Raw genomic sequence first — 23,741 nt, forward strand, 5'->3', positions numbered from 1 at the left:
TGATGCCCCCTAGGTGTGCTAGTTGTTCTTTGGCTGCCTTTGGGGGTATCAACTTGGGGATGGGAACTTTAGGAAGGAGACTGTAGCCAATGGTGGGGGTGAAAGAGTGGGGAGCCTGGAATAGACCTGAGTGGAGACTTTCCAGGGTACTTTGGGAGCAGGGGTGGCAGGAGGTTGTCTGATTTGGTTTATTGCTTTCTGGTGTATTGTAACCACCTCCTCAGTTCCCATTGCCTTCCTTCCAAAAACAATCCCATCCCTTGATAATGGTTTTCTGAAGATCCATTATTTTCTTTGGGGTATGGATCCAAGCCTTGAGGTGGGTGCTGGGCCAGCCAGAGACACGGCCACTACAGGACTCAGGCTGAGAGGCTCTGGGCCACCCTTGAGACTGAGGATCACAGGGGATCAAGCTCCTCTAGACCCCTGAGTTACGCCCAAGGGATGAGTTTATTGTATGTGGGGGAACAGGGTCAGGGTCAAGGGTGGTGTGGCCCCCAGGCCACACTGGGCTGGGACTCCAATGCCACTCCCTCACACCAGAGGGACCCCTCCTACCCCCCAGTTCCTAACCATTCCACCTGGTGACTTTCTCCTTGGCTCTTCCTCCTGCCAGAAACCTTTCCAACTGCTTCCCATGGCAATCGCTCATCCTAAATGTCGAAGGAGCTTTCCGTGGCCACCCTTTCAGGAAAATCCCCAGGCAATGGATATCACCTTCTTTAAGCCCTTCCTGCAAAGGCCTACAGCCTAGCCAAGATGTGTCAGGGGCTATGGTGGGGGAACAAAGGGGGGTCGAGTCATCGTTGAAATGAAATAAAGCCACGAAGAGACATGGATGGGATTTAGGTAATACCGGGTTGTGAGGCATGAAATCACCCTGGCCGCCCGTACGAATGCTGGAGGGTGGCAGCAGCCATTCTGAGCTTGGCTGCGGACACTAGGCCCGGGAGTGGAACGCCTGCGCCCTCCCGAGGGCACTGAGGGGGCCCCCGCGCCTTGGGTTGCCAGCAGCCTTGCGCACGGGGCGCTGGAGACAGCTCCCACCAGCGCCGAATGGGGGAAGGGAGGCGGACCGAGGCCTGCGGGGCCTTGTCTGTAAATACTTATCAGAAAGCCCTGCGCCCAAGAGCGGCAGGAACTAACTCTAAGCCCGACAGGCGGCGCTAGCACCTCTCCCGCTGAGCCGGGCCCCGCCCGCCTGGCCTGGAGCAAGCCGGCAGCCCGGGAGGGAGCGGCCCGGGCTCAGGCCAACGGGCGGGGGCGTCCCTGGAGGGGGTCCGCGGCTCGCCTTTGGGGAGGCTGCACCCGACCCTGTCCCCATCCCGCCGGAGCGGCGTCAACCTGCCAGACCCTACTCCCCAGGTGCGTCCTTGGACCCCCAGAGCTGTACGGGGCTCTGGCCGACTGAGAAGCGGGCAGGGGCTCCTGTTTCCCGCAGCAACTAGGGAGAGCGCACCTCTACGAGTGGGAGTCAGATCCACCGGTCGCAAGTGGCCTGGTCGGGCTGCAGGTCCCCTAAGGCTGTTCATTAAGTGGGACCCGAAGTGGGGTCGGACGAGGGTGACGACAGGGATCCGATGATCCCGCCCCTTCCTGGGTCGATACCTACCCAGGGCGGGCATTCTGGGGATCCGGACAGCAGAGGGCCGTCCAGACTGCTGAAGGTTCTGGGGGCCGCAGGAGACCATGCGGTGACCTCTAACGGAGCTAGGCGCCTAGGCCTGGCAGACTAGGTGACAGCAGCTCAAGGCAGAGGAAGAAGAGAAGGCGCAGGAGGATGCAGGGACTCCCAACCTGGCTGGGGCCCCAGAGGTCAGCGTAACACTTGCCAGGGAGCGCCTGTCCCAGGCTGAGCAGTGAGAAGGTGTCTGGGCCCTGGCTTTCCCTTGGGAAGGAGTTTGGGGTCACATGGAGAGGGTAGTGGCCTGCAGCTTAGGCTCAGAGCTCTGTCCCTCCTCTCCCAACCCCACCCTGGCCAGTCGAAAACCTGGATATGTGCAGCTTTGAAATCTAAGCCGCCTTCTCTTGCTCCAAAGTTTCTGTGAACGGATCGGATCAGTTCCCTGCCTGGAGCTTGAGCTCCCCTTATCCTGCTTGGCCTTCCATCCAGGACCCAATTCCTTCACATCCCTGCACACCTGCTGGCGGTGGGCACCTCTTTTGCTCAGCCTGTCCCCCAGCACCTGGCAGGTAGAGAGCTCAGGTAGCGTGTTCAGGGAGGAGGGGGGCTCATGTTGGACCTAGAGTGTGTCCCCTATCCTGTAACCCTCACACTCTGAGGCAGGACGCCAAGGGGTCCTCCTTCGATAAGCTCTGCAGGGCTGCCATGCCCGGTAGTTGGCTTCCAGCCACCTGATGGCAGGACAGTGGGTGCAGCTGGGCTTTGCACAGGTGACCAGTGAAGGGAGGACATGGGGAGGCCCTCGTGGCTGAGGCTGGGTCCTCAGTACCCTGCTCTGCCTAGCACTCAGGATGGCACCCAGGAATTAGTCTGGCAGGCCCTGAACTGAGGAGAGAAGAGAGGGATGGAGGGTCCACAGGGCCTGGGCCTCCCGGAGGCCAGGCCAAAAAGTTGGCAGCATGGCCACCACTATAACCTTGTTAAAGGATGTGCGATGGGGCCCGGCTGGGCGTGGCTCAGCGGTTGAGCATCCACCTAGGATCCAGGTGATTGGGGTTCGATTCCCGGTCAGGGCACATGCCCGGGTTGCAGGCTAGGCAGTCGATCAATGACTCTCTCATCATTGATGTTTCTCTCTCTCTCTCTCCCTCTCCTTTCCTCTCTCTGAAATCAATAAAGATATGTTTTTAAAAAAAAAAAAAAGGATGTGAGATGGGAAGTTGGCAGCTACTGAGAAGGGCACAGCCCTTCACTAGGCTGCAGTGACCCACTCCACCACCCTCAGGCACTGCGGTTCCCCAAGACCGCAGGGGTGAGGGGAGGGGGTCAAAGTCTTGCTCACTCCTGCTCCCAGATTTGATATGCATTCCCCATTCCCGGTGCTCTATTCATTCCTCCCCCAGTGTGGGTAGGGTGGGGTAGGCACATGGCCCAGGTTTGGCCAACCAGAGCACTGTAGCCCACTGAGTCAGGAATGCACATATAACCCAAGCTGGTAAAATGCCCACAGGGGCCACCTGGAAGCTGGAGTCTGCCTGTGAGCTGGGCCCACACTGAGCAGGGGATCAAGGCCTCATCTCAGCAACTGAGCTTCTGGGTCCCCACAGGCCTAATGCTGGATCATGAGACAGCTTAAATCAATTGATTTTGGCCTTCGTCAGTTGAATCCAAGAGTACTGAACCACCACTCCCCCACACCAGATGGCAGCCCCAGGGTTCCCAGTAGCAGTTATGATCACAATGCAGGCCAGAAACATGAGAGTCAGCTGTGACCATGCCATGTCCTCAAACCACAGCAGTTCTGGCTGATTGTACATCCCAATAACAACAGTAGTAACATTCCCACAGTACTTCTCTTATGCCAGGAAGTATTCTGAATATTTTATATATATTAACTCACCTGCTCCCTTGAGGTGAGACCATTGATTAGCTCTGGCGAAGGACCTGAGACAGAAGAGCCATGTATCAGGTAGAGCATTTATTTATTTGCCAGTGCTAGAGTTTCCAGGGCTCTCTTTCCCTTTGCCAGGGAAGCCTTCTACGCTCAGGTGGTTATTCCTGTAGCCTGGGCAGGAACTACCATGAGCAGAGCCCCCAGGGACCCTTGATAGATATGCAGCTTTGAGAAATATACCTTTATTAAATCATAGACATTTGGGGTTATTACAGTGGCATAATCAAGCCTATTTTTTAAAAAATATATCTTTATTGATTTCAGAGAGAGGAAAGGAGAGGGAGGGAGAGAGAAGGAAACATCAATGATGAGTCATTGATCGGCTGCAGCCCACAACCCGGGCATGTGCTCTGACCGGGAATCAAACCCCGATCGCCTGGATCCTAGGTCGATGCTCAACCGCTAAGCCACGCCCGGCTGGGCAAGCCTACTCTTTCTTTGTTTTAAAGTAGATTTTAAAAAGCTTTTTTTTAACCCTCACCCTAAGAGTGAGGTTATTTTTTCCATTGATTTCTAGAGAGAGTGGAAGCGAAGGACAACAGGGAGACAGAGAGAGAAACATCAATGTGACAGAGACACATCCATTGGTTGCCTTCTGCACACACCCAACCAGTGGCAGGGGTCAGACCTGCAACAGGTATGTGCCCTTGACCGGGAGTTGAATCCAGGACCCTCCTGTGCCCAGGCCAACCACTGAGCAACACTGGCCAGGGCAATCAAGCCTATTCTAACTGATAATTATCCTCCATTTTACCTGCTGGGGAAATGGCCTCAGAAAGGATTGAGTCACACACAGTGGTGGAGCCAGAATTATGAACCCAGACAGGCTGTCCTTCTAGTCCATGTTCCTGATACACGGTCTCGGAAAGCCTGTCCTGAACCCATCTACTTGTCATCTCTAACCCCCACCCCGCATTCCAGACCATCTCTCTCGGTGGAGAGATGCTTATGTGGAGGCAGAAAACTTTTTTCTCTACCCTCTTAGGTTTAGTAGTTGGGGCCTGTGAATTAAAATGACACAAGACAGATTAACAAGAACAAAAAGATTTTTATTCAAGTACTAGGCGGTTAGAATTTGGGGTCTTATATACCAACTTAATAGGGGAAGCAGAGGGAGAGGAGGGGGAGAAAGGTACTTACAGGAGAAATAAATGACTTTTAGGAAAGATAAATGGGCCGTTAGGAGAAGAGATGATTGACAGCTGTGTGTCTGGGTTTATTAGGTGATAAAATCAGTCTTTCCCTCGTTGCTCCTGGGGAAGAGATTTAGGACAGCTGAGTTCTTTTGGGAAGCTCTGCTTTTAGGCAGATAAGGGACTTCAGGAAAAAAGCCTATTCTCAAATGCCTTCAGCTCAAAATAATTTTCATGCCATAGGTGTGTATTCTAGACTTCCTTCCCTGCTTCCTCTTTTACTCTCTCTAGTCCCTTCTCATGCTTGCCCAAGCAATCATTTCAAAATGCAAATCTGATTGTATTGACCCCAGGGCAGTCCCTACTCCTCTCCTTGCTTTAGAGGATCCCCATAGCTCCAAGGGTAAAAACCCAAATTACTGATAAGGTGTGCTAGGTGCTGGTGCTCTCTCTGCCCTACCCTGTCTGCCTCTGGTGCCCTCTCTCACTGAGTTCTACCCTGGCTGGCCTGGAGGTTCCTTCAACAGAGACATTTGCATGTACTGAACCACCTGGCCACCTTTTCAAGGCAATTTCTCCTCTCCCCTGGATCAAACTGCTAACCTTATTTTCTCAGGAAGGCCCTCTGCCCTTCAGGCATGGTCATTTCCCCCAGGGTAAGCTTTCTGAGCCCCATGGACCTTTGTTATGAATGAACGTGAGAATGAGGCATCCAAGGAAAGAAGGCCAGCAGAGGGATGAGGTGAGACTTCAGAAGGACTTCTAAACTCTCACTGTGCCAGAGACACCCTTAGCAACTAGAGAAGATGAAGGACCCCTGCTTAGAGCCGTGTTTTCAGATGCATAAAGTATATTGCATTACAAAAGGACTGCTAATGTTGAAATGCAAATACCAAAACATAAACACACACACAAAGTTATGACATTATAAGATACAGAGGTAGGACTAATAGGTACCAGAAACACCAGGTAGCAGTGGGTAACTGCTACTTTGAGGGGTTTGCAGCACCTGCAGAGCGTATGAAAACCCTTGTGATTTCTGTGTGACAGCCACAAGTACTGTGAATTCTGCTGGACTTTACTGCCTCCATTCACAACTCAAGGAAATGCAAATTTCAGTTAGAGGTTAGTGAAAGACAGAAATTTTTTTTTTCTTATCTCAGCTCCTGGAGCTCCCCAATTCTGGATCCCTAGAGCACAGGTTAAGAAGCCCGGTGAAGAAGGGTGGAAGGAGAGGCCACTGCCAGGGGCTGTCCCAGAAAACCTCCAGAAGGCAGTGTAGGCTGAGGGCTGACATGGAATCCCAACACAAAGGGTCATTTTCACTCTGTGGGAAGCAAGAACAAAGGAAGGCCCACAGCAGGGTCTGGAGAGAAAGTAGGACTTGCTATGCCCATTTGGCTCCACCCTCCCTCCTGGATGGGGGCCAGTGTCACTGTCCCCAGCAAAAAGGTGAACCCTTGGGTGAGGGGGTGCCCCATCCTAGGCTGCAGGATGACAGGCAGAGCTCACCTGCCTAGAAGTGCCTGAGGGAACTGGGTTGCAGGCAGGCCCTGAGGAATTCATTACAGTAAGGGCGAGAGAGCTGTGGAAAACTGGCCAGGAGCCAGACAACTGCTGCCGTTTCAAAGGATAAAGTTGGGAGTGCAGAGGCTACAGGGAGGGACACGTGAAGCTCTCGGACAGCAGGGCCCAATGATTGCATGCAGTGGGCCGTCTCTCACAGCGATGTCACTTCTGCAGGCCTTGGGGGACATACCCCTTATGCTTCTGCTCTTTCCATGACCACCCCGTCTCCAGCCCCCTACTAGTGGTAGCACCAGACTTTCCTTCGGGATGACCCTCCTCGCCCTCAGTGTACAATTCTGGCAAGACAGTCAGGCCTGGTGCTGACCCATTCTCAGCCAAGTGGTGGGTGTGTGCCCCGAAGTGGGTGTGTGGCCCAGAGAACCCCCTCTGGGATTGTAATGGGGTAGTGGGAGGAAACAGCCTGGCTGCAGGGGGGGGGGGGAGACGGGGACTGGAAAGACTGCCCTCCTTCTCCACTCCCTGGACCACTATGGCTGCCTAAACTCAGCCATCAGTTTCTGTGTGTGGCCCCCTTCAGTCTACTCACTCTAGCCCCTCTCCCATTCTCCATCACTCCAGACCTCACACTTACCAAAAGTCAATCACCACCCTTCTCCCCCACTCTGGCCCTGGACAGTCCCAGTGCTGACAGAGGCCCTTCAGTCTCCAGGCTTCTGGGCAGAATTCCACTCCCATCCTGAGCCATCCCTGCCACCCCCACCCACCCTTCTTCCAGCCCCAAAGCCAGAATGTAGAGGGGGAGGGGACTCACGTGAGGTTCTCAAAACTTTAGTTTCTAACAAGCCATCTCCTTAATTTTTACTGGTTTAATTTCCTTAAATCAACGCATTTTAAACTTCAATACACACCTAGAAAAAAAATTAAACCCTTTGTATCACAGCCCAAATGAAAAACCATTATCCCTTGCGACAAATAGAAGATGCCTGTGAAAACAGGAACACAAAACAAGACAGTTACCTCCAGAAGGCTGCGACAAGGCCGGTCTCCCTTCATAGAATTCATTAGCAAGGTGAGAGAGCAGTACCACTTTCTCAGCACTGGAAACAGGCCTGAAGGAAAACTGAGGCCAGTCATTTAATCAGGCCCCAGGATCAAGTCTCTCTCAGCCGCTGGCCCTGACTCACCCGCTCCTGGCAGAAGTCTCTCTGCAGAGGAAAATGCCCAGGCCCTACCTTCTTCTAGGCTCCCATCTTGCCCCAGATGTAGGCTTGGGCTGAAAGAGGAAGACAAATGCTCAGCGTCTCCCAGTCTGAACCCATCCCAGAAAGGCCTCTCCCACCAGGGCCCCCAGGGTCCTTGCAGCCAATGCTAGGAGCCAGGACTATTAGGAATGGTGCTAAGGCTCCCAATGCCTGCCCGACTAGTCCCTCTATGGCTGTCCCCTCCCTGGTTCCACAGAGGGCTGTGCAAAGCCTGGATGGTACAGGAATGAAGGTGTAAGCGCCCTGCAGTAAAGGGATAGGGGGCGCTGGACGGTGAGGGCCGCCGACCGCACCACCCTGAGGCTCTGCCAGCCTCCAGCCCACCCGTGCCTGGCACCTGGGAGAGGTCAGCCCAACTCTGGGCTGGTCACTGTGTCCAACACTCCCGCACATCAGCTTCTTTACTCCTAAAATCACCCCACGGTCCCTATTTTACGAAGCAGGAGCACCTTCTGTCCCTAGCACGCCTTTATCCGGCCAACTAGAGAAAGGTCCTGCAGGCAGAGTCCCCTGGCTGGAGGCGGCACCAGCTCCAGCCATCCCTCCCCCTCCCACCTCCTAGACCCTCCTCGGACCCGGCGGAGAGCTCTGCGGATCCCCGAGTGGACGGGGACAGGGTCCGTATCTGGGGGGGTTATAATGGAGATGTCACTAAGAAGGGGCTGCGGGGGACGAGGGCGCGCCGCCCGCACCGCAGCGGGTCCGCCGCGCTCGGGAAGGCACCCGCCTCCACCTAACCCACCGGAGGCCGGACCCGGAGCGGCCCCGCGAGCCCACGCGGGCGCCGCGGTCCCCAGCCGGGCGCCGGTCCCCGCCCCGCCTCCTCGTGGCGCTGGCGGCAGCGGCGGGTGCTGCGGCCCCTTTAAATCCGGGCCGCCCCGCCCTGCGCTGCCGACTCCGCCGCGGCCCCGGATTCAGGCCGGGCCGCGGCTCTCGCCGCCCAGCCCAGCCCAGCCCGGCCCGGCCCAGCGGCGGAGGAAGGCCCCGCGCCAGCGCCCCGCGCCCCGCGCCCCGGAGGAGCCGGCCCCGGCCCGGCCCGGCTCCGGGCCCCGCCACGCCCCGCCCCGGGGCCGGGGCCCCCGCCGACCCCGGCCCCGAGCCCCGGCCCCGGCTCCCCGGGCCATGCGGCCTCGGCCCCGCCGGCGCCCGCCGCGCACCCGAGATGAGGCTCCGCAATGGCACCTTCCTGACGCTGCTGCTCCTCTGCCTGTGCGCCTTCCTCTCGCTCTCCTGGTACGCGGCCCTCGGCGGCCAGAAAGGTGAGCCCGCCCCGCCCCGCCCCAGCCCCCGCACCCGGGCGCCCGCGGCCGAGCGGGTCGGGCGGTGGGCCGGAGGCGGCCGGAAGCCGACGCGGGCGCCCCTTCCCGCCCGACGGCGCGGAGGACGCCCCTCCCCTCCTCGCCCCCACTTGTTTGCTGCGGGAATATCGAAATCCTCCTCCCGCCCGGGCCTGGCCGCGGGGCCGAGCCGCCGCCGGGCCGGGTCGCGCGCCGGGCCCCGCCTCCGGGAGCACGTTACGCCCCCGCCGGGGGTCGCTGCCGCTGGGCGGCGGGCATCTGGGGGGCGGAGGGGCAAGGTCACGGCGGCGGCTGTGCCGGGCGCTCCCCGGGATGCTCCAGGCGCCCGAGCAGGAGTAGGTCCTGTGGTCCTGAGGCAGGTGTGGGGACAGCCAGGCAGCCGGGCAGCGACCCTCTCCCTCCCAGCACCCCTTCGCCCCAGCCCCGCGCCGCTGCTGCTCCCTGGGGATCCGCGGCCCTCCTCCGTGACATCTGGCCCCAGGACTCCCCGCAGGGCCCTGGGTGCTGGGGCGGCCTTCCTGTGGCTGCTGGCCCGGGAGCGCCCAGCCCGGCCCCAGCGGCCGATTAACTCACTTTGTGTGGTCTCATCGGGCCATCGCCCCCCCACCCGAAGTTTGGCCAAGTTGGCCAGTTCACCACCATGGGCCTCCGAATCTGGGCCAGCACCGCGGGGGTAGGAGGTGGGGGAAGGCGGCACCAGCACTGGGTGTTGGTTGGGATGGCTGGGGCCGAGGAGCCCTAGGAAGCCCTGGCCCATCCAGCTTGCAGCACAGGAGGCAGCGGGAAAAGCGGCTTCCTTCCTGCCTCCTGGCCTTCCTGCAGAAGACTTCGGCAGGATCAGGCTGAGGTCAGCTGACCTTGTGCTTCCCTCCCACCTCCTGCTTCCCTGTTCCCCCACACCACACTAAATGAGTCTGGAGGAGGAGGGCTGGGGGAGGACCTGGAGCCTTCCTGACCCTCTAAGCCCCAACAGCCCTCCCCACCTGCTCCTGCCCAGCCCAGCCCAGCCTACAGCGCCCTGTTTGTGTGGGGGCCAGGGGCCTTGAGGGGATACCCCTAGGGTTCGTCACAGGGAGGGCATGACTGGGGCAGAGTTCTCTGTAGGTCTGTAGGTGGGGTGTATCACCTGGGGGAGAGCATGGCTGGGACAGTCTCTGTAGGTGGGGTGTCACCTTAGGAATGGCATTTTGGATCCTTGGAAGAGTGACCATGTAAGCAGACTGGCATGGAGGCCCAGGTGGGGCTGTATCTGAAGGGTTGGGGCACACTTGTCTGACTGCGGGTGGAGTGATGAGCCCCTACACCCTGTCCTTGGCCAGGGTACAGTTTCTGTCTGCCTCCTGCAGCAGCCGCAAAGCCCTCAGCCTGATGTCAGGAGCTGCAGTGCAAGCCCCACCAGGACACCTTTGGAGGCCTGGCTGCCCACAGGAAACCAGAGTCCAGGGCAGCAGAGTGAGGGGATTCCAGTGTCTCCATTTAGGGCCCACTCTCCCTGAAGTGGGCATCGAGGAGACTGATACTCCAAGGGCCTGGGGAGTATGAGAGCACCCTCAGCCAAAGAACTGTGGAGCTCAGAAGCAAGGGTCCTCACCTCTGGGGCATGGAAGCCAAGGACGCTGTGAGGCACAGTGAGGGCATGACCTGAGCCTTTCTTGTCCAGAGCTGTCACTGTTTCTGGGGGCCCATTAGGGCCACATCTTTGAAGGCCTCAAGAGAAGCCTGAATCTGAGCTCTTATGTGACCCCTTCTTATTCCTGCTTATGGACAACTGTATTAAGCCTGTGGGGAAGCCAGACTAAGCCAGGCTGAGGCCAGACTGGACCCTGGCATCCAGTTTGCAGCAAGTGGGGAACTCAGGATAGGGTTGGCCCAGGCACTGGTACGTAGGGGAAGGGCAGAGGAACCTGGGTCTATAGGGAAGGGAGGAGGTGGGCAGGTAGCCAGAGAGGAAAGAGGCAGCAGGAGAAGGTGGCATCCTGAAAGCCCAGGGACAGGAAGGACATGCAGGCCTTGGCAAGATAGGCCCTGGATATGGGTTTCACATCCAGCCTTGACCACATTTGTGCACCAGCTCTGCTAGCACTCAAACTGTAGCCCTCAGCCAAGTATCTGCTGAAAACCTGTTCCTAGGGAGGACAGCAGATCCTCTAGGGGGCCAGCTTCATCCACGTGGCACTCCCCAGCTTCCCAACATCTTGTACTTCAGCAGCAGTGGAAGCCCTTCTTGACCGCTGGGAGTATGGGTAAAGGTCCTGGAGAGGAAGTGAGCACCTGCCCCATTTCCACCCCTTACCCCACCTGCTGGTTAACAGACCTCCTTGGGCCAGGCTCCAGCCTGTGCCCTTCTGAGCCTCTTTCCCCTTCCCTGAGCATGGGCCCAAGGTCTGGTTCTTTAGCCAAGAGGGGACCAGAGAGAAGATTGTGGTCCATGGTCCTCAGGTGTCCTGATTACCCTGCCTTCCAGTGGGAAAACCTCCAATAGTATGGCCACAGCTGCAGTCCTTCCCTGGGACCAGCTGTAGTGGGGACCAGGCCCCCTACCCCACCTCCCTGGTGTAGGAATGTATGGATAGGAGAAGCTAGGTCCCCTCAGCCCTAGCTCCCAGGAACTTCTGCCCCGACCCCAGAAACCAGGGGCTCCCAAACCTTTGCCCTTCCCATCACTCTAGCTGCCTTCCCAGCCCACTCACCCCTTCAGTCCAGCCACCCAGCCTGTGAAGATTGTGGGGTGCCAGGAGGGCCTAGAAGAACTCTGGCCTAAGGCTCAGCACCTGGATAGGTAGTCACAGAGTTTTAAGTTCTGGCTTTGGCAGGCAAAGATAGATTGGACCCACAAGCGAGAAGCCAGGGATAAGGGTGAAGCTGGGGACCTTGCAGGCAACAGGCAGAGCAAGGGCAGGGTGCTGAGGGACAGGGCCTACAGCGTTCAGGGAAATGATAAAAGGTTCTGTGGCAGGAGATGGGCAGGAGCCAGGCCCATCTCCTTTTTGTAAATGGAGGAACCTCAGGACCTGGGCCCCTGGGAAGGGCAGCCACAGTATGGAGCAGGCTATGCCCAGGCTTTGGTAGTCAGGGTGATTCAGGGCAACAGTGCCCACTGCTGCCCACTTGGCCTGTCTACCTGAGGCAGGCTGTTAAAAACCAGAGAAAAGGGAGAGGACGGGATGACAGAGGCAGCAGTCAGAGGGGGTTGAGGCCTCCTTACATTCACCCTACTTCACAAAGGGGCCCACTGCAGGAGGCTGCCCTAGGCAGCACTGAGTGGCTCCACTGCACGGGGGTAGGCAGCAGGGACCAATACTATAGGCAGATGGGCAGGGATGCAGGCAGGAGGGAGGCCCACCTGCTATGTCCAGGTGTCCAGGTGACTCTGAACTGCCTCCTGGTGGGCCTGAGCACCTCCACCCACAGCCTTGGGGGTGGCCAGCTCCTGTTCAAGTGTTCAGATTTCCACAGGAACCTGGCCTTGGAACTCAGCACAGAACCTGGAAGATCCTGTAACCTGACACACCCCTCAGGGCTGTCCCCCAGGCAGGCTGGGTGTGGGGGTGGAGTTGGGGGCTAGCTGGGTATAGAGTGCTGTAAAAGTAGTTGTGTCCTGAGGTGACTGAACTTTGCCTTGGCTGTGACCTCTGGTGCCCACTGTGGGGAGTGGCACCATCCAGGGCATTCTGGGGGCTGGGACCCCACCAGGGATTGAGGAGCAGAAGAACTGTCTGGGGATGGGAAAGGATTCTTGGATTTAGGGACTTTGAAACCAGGCCTTGAAGGCTACTTGGGTGTTCATTTGGCCCAGAAGAAGAAAGGGATCTCAGGCCAAAGAGAGCACAGCATGTGTGTGTGAAGACATGGGCCATAGGCAAGGACAAGGACTTGTATGTGATGTCAAATGAAGATGACACTAGTGAGACCAGAAAGGCCTAGAATGTGTAGCCCTCCAGGACCTGCTGTACCAGCTGAGGCAAGAATGTTGTTTGTCTCATACTTGCTCACTGGTCCCTGCCCAGCCGGTGGAGCCAGGTAGGGGCACCCTGGGGATTCCTCTATACTGTCAGGCCGCCCCACCTCTGTGCTGCTCCTCATCCCTGCACCCCAACACCCAAAACTGGGATCCAGCTGGAGGTTCAGGCACAAGTGTCCCAAGAAGTAGGCCTCAGGGCATTCAGAAATGGCCCTTCTCTGCTGCTGACTCACTGAATGACCTGGACTAGTTTCTCAGTATCATTTGCTCACTTGAGTGCTGGGGGCTGGAACAGCAGCAGCCAGCTCTTTCGGCCGGTGTGAGACGGAGGGAATCCAGATGTGGTTGCTAGTGCTAAGAAGCCCCTTGGGGAAGGGCCGGGTCTTTTTGCCCTGCATGGGACCTTTGGGTGTCCCACCCCCTGGTTGGAGTAGATACTGCAAGGAGAAGCCAGAGGAGCTTTCAGAGTCACTGGGTGGAAAGGATTCAGCCTGAGGCTGTTCCAGCCCCTGCCTGGGAATGCCCCACCTGGAGCTGGAAGAGATCCTGCTGCCCTCCCACTTCAGATACCTCCTCAAAGGAGAAAACGGGGGGTAGGGAGAGAATGCTGGAGTTCCAATCCCCCAGTGGAGGCTTTTCTTCCACAAGTGTGTTAGTGTGACTTCAGAGTGACCCTGTGCAACCCCAGAAAGCTCCCATGTGGCAGGAACTAGAACAGGTATAGATGGTCTCTCGCACAGATAGGCATCCAGAGGTATGCGCGGGCACCTTCAAAGGGCTGTAGGTCAGCTCTAGGCCGCCCCCTAGTGACAGCCTGCGGACCACCCACAGGCGATGTGGTGGACGTGTACCAGCGGGAGTTCCTGGCACTGCGTGACCGGTTGCATGCAGCTGAGCAGGAGAGCCTCAAGCGTTCCAAGGAGCTCAACCTGGTGCTGGACGAGATCAAGAGGGCAGTGTCGGAGAGGCAGGCGCTGCGAGACCGGGACGGCAATCGCACCTGGGGCAGACTGACCGGTGAGAGCCGGAGAGGGCGGCGGGGGGGCGGGGCTGGTGGGAGGCCCCGATGTCTGACCCGCCCTTTCCCGACCCACCCAGAGGACCCACGACTGAAGCCGTGGAACATCTCGCACAAGCACGTGCTGCACTTGCCTACCGTCTTCCACCACCTGCCGCACCTGCTAGCCAAGGAAAGCAGCCTGCAGCCTGCTGTGCGCGTGGGCCAGGGCCGCACTGGAGGTAGGGGCGGGGCCAGGAGGGGCCAGAGGCAGGGGTGGGGCGGTGCCCCGCTGTCATACCTGATGACCCTTTGTTCTCTGCAGTGTCGGTGGTGATGGGCATCCCCAGTGTACGGCGCGAGGTACACTCGTATCTGACTGACACGCTGCACTCGCTCATCTCGGAGCTGAGCCCGCAGGAGAAGGAGGACTCGGTCATCGTGGTGCTGATTGCCGAGGCGAGTGGGCTGGGGCGCGGGTTGGCAACGCACTCACAGGAGGACATACGGCACCAAGTAACTACAAGGAGAAATGAAAACAGGGCAGCATGCCAGAGGGGAAAGCTATCAGAAGTTCACTGTCATTCACAAATTCATCAAGATAAAAAGTTAAAGGAAAGAAACGTTTTAGCGCCCCCTTGTGGCGATTACATTTACCTAGTGCGCCCCACCCCAAGGGCGGGAGGGCTGCCTGCCTGCCTGTCTGTCTGTCTGTCTCTTTCTTTTCTTTCTTTCTTTCTTTCTTTCTTTCTTTCTTTCTTTCTTTCTTTCTTTCTTTCTTTCTTTCTTTCTTTCTTTCTTTCTTTCTTTCTTTCTTTCTTTCTTTCTTTCTTTCTTTCTTTCTCTCTCTCTCTTTCTCTCTCTCTCTCTTTCTCTCCCTCCCTCCCTCCCTCCCTCCCTCCCTCCCTCCCTCCCTCCCTCCCTCCCTCCCTTCCTTCCTTCCTCTTCCTTCCTTCCTTCCTTCCTTCCTTCCTTCCTTCCTTCCTTCCTTCCTTCCTTCCTTCCTTCCTTCCTTCCTTCCTTTTCTTTCCCTTCCTTCCTACCTTCCTTCCTTCCTTCCTTTCTCTCTCTTTTCTCCTTTTTTTTAAAAATAAAATGTTTAATTGATTTTAGAAAGGGGAAGGGAGAGGGAAAGAGAGATAGAAACATCAGTGATGAGAAAGTCATTGATCAGCTTCCTCCTGCATGCCCCACAATGGGCATCAAGCCCGCAACCCCGTCGTGTGCCCCAACCCAGAATCAAACTGCGATCGCCTGGATCATAGGTTGACACTCAACCACTGAGCCACACCAGCCAGGCCCAAAGGGCTTTTTCTGAGGCACCTGTGGCACCCAGGCCCAGCCTTACTTGTCCCTCAGGATAGGGGACTCCCTCCCTCTGTGTGTGGGATCACCCAAAGCCTATGCCGCTACCCCTAGCCCCTTCTTCCAGGCCATTTGGGGCGGCAGTCCTGCTTAGGGAGGGTGCTTGGTCTCCCCACAGACTGACCCACAGTACACCTCGGTGGTGACGGAAAACATAAAGGCCTTGTGAGTACTGGCAGCTGAAAAAGCTGGTGGAAGGAGGGCCCTTTGTGGGGTATTGAGTAGGCAGATGCCTGCGTCCCCACAAGACAGTGACCTCTCGGGGGGGGGTGCTTTCCCTGTTGGCCGAAAGGCAATGGGTATGTAGAGGTGGCCCAACCCCTCCAAGCCCCATTGCCTCAGTAGGCTGGGTGTGGTGTGGGTGATGTCTGCCTAGTGGGCCTCAAATAAGGGACAGGGTCTAGCTGGCTCAGCTCTGCCCCTGCTCCAGGCCCTGGAGGCTACACACCCACTGGGCCTTCCTATCCCCCAGGTTCCCCACAGAGATCCATTCTGGGCTCCTGGAGGTCATCTCCCCTTCCCCCCATTTCTACCCTGACTTCTCCCGACTCCGAGAATCCTTTGGGGACCCCAAGGAAAGAGTCAGGTACTAGCACTGCCCCCTTCTAGTACCCCCAGCAACCATCCCGCCTGTGCTGAGGGCCCATTCTGTTGGCTGCAGTACCTCCACTTCTCCTTTGGAGGAGCCCTGCCTGGGGGAGGTGGGGGGAAGGTTCTACTCACTGAGTGCCTGTGGCAGCCATACCAGAGGTGGAGGGGTCTGAGCTCCTGAGGCCCCTGCCCCTGCCCCTGCCCCACAGGTGGAGGACCAAACAGAACCTTGATTACTGCTTCCTCATGATGTACGCGCAGTCCAAAGGCGTCTACTATGTGCAGGTCAGCACTGACACCCTGCTCTGCGCCCCTTCTCCCAGACCCTGGCTGGGCTTGGGGGATGCATGTTGCCCCACGCCCGTGCCCATCCTGAGTCCCAGCCCCCTTCTGCCCCTGTGAAGCTGGAGGACGATATAGTGGCCAAGCCCAACTACCTGAGCACCATGAAGAACTTCGCACTCCAGCAGCCCTCGGAGGACTGGATGATCCTGGAATTCTCCCAGCTGGGTTTCATTGGTGTGCCCCCCCAACCCCCCCCACTGACCTGAACAGAGCCCCTCAGACCCACCCTCCTCTGCATCTCTATCATAATCCTCCCCCCCCACCCTGCCCTATACCCCATACCCCATACCCCATTCCCCATACCCTACAACATCATGTAGGGAGCCTATGCCTGGAGTGGCCACTGCAGCCCCATCTGGCCTGTTCCTACCTGCCCTCAGAGTCACCATCACTGTGACCCACACCTGCCTGCAGCCAGACACAGGGTTTGTTGTGAGACCCTCCCCAGTGGCTCCCATAGGGATTAAGAGGAAGTAGGGCAGGGCAGAGCTGCCTGCTCAGCACCCCTTACCCCCCTTTTCCACCAGGGAAGATGTTCAAGTCGCTGGACCTGAGCCTGATCGTGGAGTTCATCCTCATGTTCTACCGGGACAAACCCATCGACTGGCTCCTCGACCATATTCTGTGGGTGAAGGTCTGCAACCCTGAGAAGGACGCGGTGAGTAGGGGCTGCACGGAGGCAGCCTGCACAGTGGAGCAGGCAACCTCCACATGGACTGTCTGCCGGTGTGCCCTGACTTAAGGACATGGTGCTGCTGGCTGGAGAATGCCCTGTCCTCAGAGGTGGGGCATGAGCTCAGACCTAGAATGTTTTCCTCCCTCCACAGAAGCATTGTGACCGGCAGAAGGCCAACCTCCGAATCCGCTTCAAACCGTCCCTCTTCCAGCACGTGGGCACGCACTCCTCACTGGCGGGCAAGATTCAGAAACTGAAGGTGGGCTGTGTCCCACGTGAGCCCGGCTGAGTACAGGCAGGGGCTGGGCTGGGGTGGGGCAAGGGGACAGCAGGGCTAGTCCAGGGCCCACTCTAACACCGTTGTCCCCCTGGAACTACAGGACAAGGACTTTGGGAAGCAGGCGCTGCGGAAGGAGCACATGAACCCCCCTGCTGAAGTGAGCACGAGCCTCAAGACATACCAGCACTTCACTCTGGAGAAGGCCTACCTGCGTGAGGACTTCTTCTGGGCCTTCACGCCTGCCGCGGGGGACTTCATCCGCTTTCGCTTCTTCCAGCCACTGCGTCTTGAGCGGTCAGTAACAGCACCCACCGGTCTACCGTGGGGGAGGGGCAGGGTGGCTACCAGGGTACAGGCCTCACCACACATTTCTGTGACCCCAGCAAGTTAATTAACCCTACCATGCCTCAGTCCCCTTATCTGAAGAGCAGGGTGTGTAATGGTAGCTACCTTGTAAAGACTATGTCAGGCAGGGCCCACAGGAACTCAGTGACACTACCCATCACCATAGTCCCTCTGAGTAAGGCCCTGGTTACCTTGCACAGCCAGTGGCTGCCCCTGGTGGTCCCAGCCTTGCCCAGCACCCAGGGCCCAAGCCTAGCCTTTTCTCCGCTGGGCAGCGTGCCTGGGCAGTTCCCACACTACAGCAGCTCATAGGCCGGCCTGGCTGCAGGTTCTTCTTCCGCAGCGGGAACATTGAGCACCCAGAGGACAAGCTCTTCAACACTTCTGTGGAGGTGCTGCCCTTTGATGTGAGTGTGGTAGCGTGTGGGTGTGCACTGAGGCCAGCCTCTCCCACAGCCTCTGCTTCAGCCCCTTGATTTTGCCCCCAGAACCCCCAGTCAGACAAGGAGGCCCTGCAGGAGGGCCGCTCAGCCACCCTCCGGTACCCACGGAGCCCTGATGGCTACCTCCAGATAGGTGAGTGGGGTCAGGCAGGCAGAGGTGGGGGAGAGGCTGGACTGAGCAGGGGTCTTGGGGCAAGCTCTCAGCACTGCCATCCCCTAGGCTCCTTCTACAAAGGTGTGGCAGAGGGCGAGGTGGACCCTGCCTTTGGTCCCCTGGAAGCACTGCGCCTCTCCATCCAGACAGACTCGCCGGTGTGGGTCATTCTGAGCGAGGTGAGACAGGACAGGGTAGGGCACAGGGAACAAGGAGCTGCTCCAGGTAGCTACATGGGGTCAGCTCTGTGGCCCCTGCTGACCCTAGGTGGGCTTTTCCAGATCTTCCTGAAAAAGGCCGACTAAAGGAGGACTTCTGAGGACTGGCCCTGAAGCCCAGGAGACCATGGATGTCTTCACTGCTGCCCCTGCAGGGCCAGATGTGGCCCACCGAGCCTGAGGGGTTGTTCCTGGCACCTCTCAGCAGCCTGGGGTTGCCGCTGGCCGGGAGGCCCCAGGAGCTGGTGCTGCCCACCCGCCCGGCTGCGGGAGGAGGTGGTGGTCCCCACACTGTGCCTGAGGCCGGCCTGTGCCGCCCTGAACTGTTCGCAGCTGGCTGGCGGGCTTGAGCCAGGCCGTTTTAGAAGAGCTTTTTCCTGGGCGCCCGCTCTCTCCGGCGCGAACACTGGAATGCATATACTACTTTATGTGCTGTGTTTTTTATTCTTGGATACATTTGATTTTTTTCACTTAAGTCCACATATACTTCTATAAGAGCGTGACTTGTAATAAAGGGTTAATGAAGTGTGTGCCTCATACATGGTACTCTCAGCTCTGGTTGGTGGGAGTGGGGAGCAGGCACCAGGTGATGCCACCCTGTGTCCACCTGGTACCACCTCCACACAGCAGGAGTCCAGTCCAGGCCTGGGCCTCCTTGAAGCGTCTGCACACTCGCGGGTAGAGCTGGAGCGAAATCCGAGGCCCTGGCCCCCAAAGCCATTCTGCTGCACAAAGACCTCCAAGCGTGCCCCCTAGCTTCCATCATCCGCCCCAATTGCCTGAGGTGGGGTCTTTCAAACCAAAGGCATCCCCCACTTCGTTCCCTCTCCTTCCGAGGGTCTCAGCCCTGCCGACCTCCACTGTCTCCAAGGCTTCCTTCACCCGCCCACCCCTGCGTCTGACACATTTTAGGGACTCCCGCCCTCTTCTGGGCCTTTGTGCACATTGTCACCCTTCTTGGAAAGCTCCTCCCCTGCCGACTCCACTAAAAGTCACCACCTGAGGGACGTTATTTCCCGCCTGCAGGACCTCCCTGAGTCTGGCCCCTCAAGCACCCGGACTTTTCTTTTTTTAAATGTATCTTCATTGATGTCAGAGAGAGGAAGGAAGGGAGAGGGAGAGAGAGAAACATCAGTGATGAGAGTCATTGACCCGCTGCCTCCCGCACGCCCCCTGCTGGGGACGGAGCCCGCACCCGGGCACTGATCGCGACTCCAACCTCGATCTGGATCCTGGGGCGATGCTCAACCGCTGAGCCACGCCCGGCCCGGCAGGACCTTTTCTTGTAAGCCCCTATCAGGACACTGACCACGTTCGTTGTCCCCACGGCTCGGTGGCAGGATGCCCCGAAAACTAACATTGTTCTAGACGCCAGGGACTGAGTGCTGACAAGGGTCCCTGGTGTCTTATGAAGGCCAGGGGACAAAGAATAGGGGCGGGCCTCGGAGGAAGGGGGCCGGGGAGGAGAGCGCTGACAGCAGGAGGAACCGTGGGGCCGACCTCGGCGGGCGAGTCGGGGCGCCGCGGGCTGGCGGTGCTGCTCCAGGGGTCCCGAGAAGGGCGAAGAGCACGGACCTAGAGCCGGATGGAGCCCCTCCTCCGGGGCGGGGAGGGCTTTCCTTCCTCGGCGCGTTCCCGCAGCCCCCACCTGACTGCTGCGGCCAGCGGCTGGGCCCCTCGAAGCTCCACAGCCGCGGAGCGAGACGCGGTCCCACCCAGAGAGCATTCGGGATCCGGTGACGAGCACTTTAATGAGAGACTGGGATAGGGGCGCGCACCCTCCCCCGGTCCTCCACGCGGCCCCGGCTCTTCTCCAGCGCCGCAGACCCGGGATCCTCGGTCTCAGGCCCTGGGCAGCAGTGTCCCGAGCCATCCCAAGAACGCGGCGCGCAGAGAGGCGGGGACGAAGTGGGCGAGCAGGCCCAGCGCCGCCAGCGCCACCAGCAGCCAGAGCGCGCGCGCGCTCGCGTACAGCGGGGCCAGCCTGCGGACAGCGCTCAGCGGGGGCGCGGCCGGGCGGCCCGCCTCGCCTCCCAGCCCCCGGGAACTCCACCAGGGCCCCCCCCAGCCCCCCAAAGGGTCCGGCCTCCCACCGGTAGCCTGGTCCCGGGGGCCATCCGCTCCGGGCCCGGGCCGTCAGGACCCGCCCGCCAGCTGCCTCCGCCCGGCCCGTTCTCACCTCTGCTGCGCGGAGCACGCATAGCCCTGAAAGTAGCGGAGGCGCGCGAACAGGTAGACGAGGCCGCACAGGGCCGCCGCACCTGCGGGGGGGCAGGCCGGCGCCGTGAGCGCACCGGCGCGGGGAACCCCGCCGCTCCGGCGCGTGCGCCCCGCCCCTCGCCCAGACCTTCGTGGAAGAAGATGCCGGCCACCCAGAGCGTGGCGAGGAACAGCGGGAAGTACTCGCTGCAGTTCACCCTGCGGCGGGAGCGGGGCGGCGTGAGAGCGTCCACCCGGGGCCTCGCGCCCCGCCCCGCCCCGCCCCGCCCCGCCCCGCCCCGCCCCGCCCCGCCCCGCCCCGCCCCGCCCCGCCCCGCCCCGCCCCGCCCCGCCCCGCCCCGCCCCGCCCCGCCCCGCCCCGCGCCTCACTGGGCCCGGTAGACGCGCTCGAACTCTGGCGGGCCGGTGGTGAGCGGCGGCGACACGCGGAACGCCCTGCGCGCCGAGATCACCTGCAGGGAGAAGTAGGCTGGGGGCGAGGGGGTGGGAGTTAGGTCCAGCCTCCCCCGGCCCCTCCCAGCCGGCCTCGCGCCTTTCTCTTCCACTGCCGCCTCCACACTGAACTAGTCACGACTCCCCTCGAAAGCCCTCCCCAGGGGACCTCCACCCCCACTCTTCTCGGGGCTTGCCCTGTGTCCACGACGCTCAATGGGAAAGGCAGGGTGCAGCCTGGGGGCACCTGTGAGTGTAGGGGAAGGGGGATGCCAGTCACAGGGACACCTGTTATGGGCAGGCCCTTTGGACTTTGCTTATAAATCATTTGACTTGCAAAATACAGGCAGATGCCCAGCTACGCCTGTCCTCCCTCTAGACATGGACCTTGGCTTTGTGTCCCTAGATAGGGAGTGCCACCAGTGCCTGAGGACAGAGTCCATCCTTTCAGGTGCAGGGCAGCATGCACCCTGTGGCTGACAGCCCCTGGTCGCCCACCTACAGAGCCTCCTGACACTGCCTCAGGCCAGAGACACTCAAGCCTGGGTTCCTGTGCTTCCAAACTGTGGCATGGCCTCCTGTCTGTGTCTCTGTTCAGGTACTCTGGACCCTGGCCTAAATCTGACTGGCATACTCTCTCCTGCCCCAGGTGGTTGCAGCTGGGACTCTTCTAGTCCAATGCCAGACCCCCAAGGGCTCTGCCACCCTTCATTCCAGCTCGGGTGGGCTTGCCCTAGGGGATCTGAGTGTGCAGAGGCCCTTCTCTTAACCCCAGGCCAGGCCCTCATCACACACAGCCCCGGCGCTGGGTGTCCCCAACTATCTTACTACAAGTTCTGTGGCCCTGGAACCCTTGGTGCCAGGCCCTATGCAGACATATCCCATCCCGAGTGCACTGTGGGTGCCAAGGGTGGCCATGAGAGCACAGTGTAGGATCTGGAGGAGGTCCTGCAGCTACATGAACAGGCTGAGCGCCAAGCTTGCTGATGTGGCTGGAACTGGAGTCTGCTTGGCCCCTTCAGGCCTGTGCCCCAGTCTGTGCCTTGCCCTAGTCCATGCGCTGTGGTGTCCTAAGCAGTGGGGATATCTGGCCCAGAAATGTGTCTTTTAGGGTAAGTCTGAGAATAGTACCAAGTAGGCACCTTTTAGGGCCCAAGGAAGCAAGTTCCAACCCTGTCCAGCTCCACATGATCTGAAAAGACCAGGGAATAGGCTTTCCTGCTGGGACACCCAGGGAGGGACAGCTGGACAGGGTAGGGCCAGCTGTAGTGGGGCTGCACCAGGTGCAGGGTTGTCCCACTTCTGTACCTAGCACCAGGCCACCCATTCATGCTGGCACAGACACACACGAGTCCCACAGCGCAGCACAGCTGGATGCCCATCTGCTCCCTGGAAGCCTCTGGCCTCCTCCGGGGTTATGTTGATCAGGGGCCACCACCTCAACCCCATGGTGCCTGGCATGCCTACCTGACATCCCTCAGGGGTCTTTTTCCAATTCACTGCCCCTGTCAGCCTGGGTCCCTGCCCAGGGTTCCACAGTTCCTCCTGCAGACATCCCTTCAGGGCTCACCCCTCCCCATCTGGGAAACTGCAAGCCCCTCAGCCCTGGGGCATCCCAGTCTCCAGTAGTAGGGTCAATGGGGTCAGAAGATCTTGGACACCAGAATCTAGGCTGGGGGCTCCACCTCTGCCCCTTACCTGGATCTGGGCCTGCAGGGCAGAGGGCAGGCTGCAGGCCCACCCGACTCCCAAACAGAAGGCAGCTCACCTTGCAGCAGGACACCCAGGAGGGTCACAGTGGCCAGAAGAGCCACCTCATCCTTCATGGTGGTGCTGGTGGCTCTGTCGGGCCAGCTGGTTGTAAGATGACTGGCTGCGGAGCTTTTCTCAGCCCCTGCCTGGCTGCTGCTCAGAGGCTGGCCCAGGAGAGGAAGAGTGGCTGGCTTTCCCTCCCCTTCACAGCGGAGGGGGTATGGGGAGGGGCGTGACTATGGCCAGAGAGAGGCTTGGAGCCTGGTCAGACTGAGGAGGCGGAAACCAGGGTCAGATGAGGCTGGGCGGGAGAGAGCAGCTGGCTGGGACAGCCTGGCCTCTTCCAGTCCTTCTGGTGCCTGTGCCAAGCCCTATGCTGACAGAATTTAAGCTGCCTACCCAGGTGTGCTCCAGCCTCAGGTGTGTCCAGCCACTGTGTCATCCCCGTGTTCCCCAGGCCCTGCACCCTCAGAAGGTCCCAGATGGCCCTCCAGACCTCCCCTTGTCTGTCTGGTTTCAGGAAACCAGAGGTTCCTACCTGGGTGACCACTACCACCACTTTCCATCTATCAGCAAGTCCCACTCATTCTCACATCTACCCTAGTGCCACCTTCCAAGCCTCAGTCTTATCTCATCTGGCACAAGTCACAGGCTCCTCATGGATTCCCAGTCCTCACCTGCCATCCACTCATACACACCCACTTATTTTTCTCCACCCCCTAAACAAGGCTATTTCGTAACATCCAACCCATGCAGGGCCACCCAGGCACCCAGCACAGCCAAGTGCTCCTCCCAGGAAGCCTGATGCCCGCCAGCCTCACAGCTGCCTGGGCCCCATGTACATGGGCATTCCTGAAGGCGGCCTGCCTGGCCTGGCAGGGTGGGTTAGCCCACTCGGGACGGCTGAGCTCATCCTCTCCAGGGCCTCTGACGCCAGAACAGCCACCTGCTGTTTCTGCCTGCCAGCAGCCCTCCTTCCTGAGACCCTGACCCTCTCCATACTCAGGTCCCCTGATCTGGGCAGAGCTGCCCCCACCCCTCCGAGACTTGTGGGAAGGGCACAAGCCAAAACTGACTGTAGAACCAAGGCTGACTCAAAATGGTGAGACACAGTTCTGGAAGCTTCCTTAGAACTTTAGGAAAGAGTTCAGAGTGAGGAGG

General features: G+C 59.2%; 3 protein-coding genes across 8 annotated transcripts in view; 1 reads left to right on the top strand and 2 right to left on the bottom strand.

Moving 5' to 3' along the window:
* The window catches only part of SQSTM1 (sequestosome 1), a 23,680-nt gene extending 14,966 nt beyond the window's left edge, over positions 1-8,714 (bottom strand). The window contains exons 1-2 of one of the 2 annotated variants that reach the window (XM_016201504.2): positions 7,259-7,569; positions 7,053-7,149 (exon numbers count right to left, since the gene is read on the bottom strand). The gene's annotated coding sequence lies outside the window, so the exon portion shown is untranslated. Of the gene's footprint in view, positions 1-7,052; positions 7,150-7,258; positions 7,570-8,660 lie in introns of those variants that run through there. The other variant, XM_087816261.1, reaches the window with a different exon arrangement.
* On the top strand, positions 8,623-18,702 carry MGAT4B (alpha-1,3-mannosyl-glycoprotein 4-beta-N-acetylglucosaminyltransferase B). Of its 5 annotated transcripts, XM_087816256.1 has the most exons (15): positions 8,623-8,762; positions 13,594-13,779; positions 13,861-14,001; positions 14,085-14,218; positions 15,243-15,289; positions 15,597-15,710; positions 15,925-16,000; positions 16,120-16,234; positions 16,588-16,718; positions 16,888-16,995; positions 17,117-17,310; positions 17,690-17,768; positions 17,850-17,937; positions 18,025-18,137; positions 18,240-18,702. In XM_087816256.1, exons 1-15 carry the CDS (start codon positions 8,666-8,668, stop codon positions 18,261-18,263), a joined length of 1,647 nt encoding a protein of 548 aa, XP_087672382.1. In that variant the 5' UTR covers positions 8,623-8,665; the 3' UTR covers positions 18,264-18,702. The 5 variants fall into 5 exon arrangements, with proteins under 5 accessions (XP_087672382.1, XP_087672381.1, XP_087672383.1 ...); XM_087816255.1 differs by having other exon boundaries at positions 17,850-18,137; XM_087816257.1 differs by lacking the exon at positions 15,597-15,710.
* A 1,316-nt stretch (positions 18,703-20,018) lies between these two features.
* On the bottom strand, positions 20,019-22,654 carry LTC4S (leukotriene C4 synthase). Its single transcript, XM_087815909.1, has 5 exons — positions 22,597-22,654; positions 20,766-20,865; positions 20,524-20,594; positions 20,356-20,437; positions 20,019-20,160 (listed from the first exon to the last, which is right to left on the bottom strand). The coding sequence occupies exons 1-5, from the start codon at positions 22,652-22,654 to the stop codon at positions 20,019-20,021; spliced, it is 453 nt and encodes a 150-aa protein (XP_087672035.1).
* Between the last annotated feature and the right edge of the window lie 1,087 nt (positions 22,655-23,741).

This window comes from Miniopterus natalensis, chromosome 4 (assembly GCF_054644295.1).
Source record: "Miniopterus natalensis isolate mMinNat1 chromosome 4, mMinNat1.hap1, whole genome shotgun sequence".
NCBI lineage: Eukaryota > Metazoa > Chordata > Mammalia > Chiroptera > Miniopteridae > Miniopterus > Miniopterus natalensis.

Excerpts from the sequence above, each read along its gene's own strand:
- MGAT4B (XM_087816255.1), top strand. The coding sequence starts at position 8,666 with ATGAGGCTCCGCAATGGCACCTTCCTGACGCTGCTGCTCCTCTGCCTG. Across the intron at positions 14,219-15,242 it reads TCGTGGTGCTGATTGCCGAG|ACTGACCCACAGTACACCTC; the intron begins GCGAGTGGGCTG and ends GTCTCCCCACAG. Across the intron at positions 15,711-15,924 it reads GACCCCAAGGAAAGAGTCAG|GTGGAGGACCAAACAGAACC; the intron begins GTACTAGCACTG and ends CCTGCCCCACAG.
- LTC4S (XM_087815909.1), bottom strand. The coding sequence starts at position 22,654 with ATGAAGGATGAGGTGGCTCTTCTGGCCACTGTGACCCTCCTGGGTGTC. Across the intron at positions 20,866-22,596 it reads CCTGGGTGTCCTGCTGCAAG|CCTACTTCTCCCTGCAGGTG; the intron begins GTGAGCTGCCTT and ends CCTCGCCCCCAG. Across the intron at positions 20,438-20,523 it reads CGGCATCTTCTTCCACGAAG|GTGCGGCGGCCCTGTGCGGC; the intron begins GTCTGGGCGAGG and ends GCCCCCCCGCAG.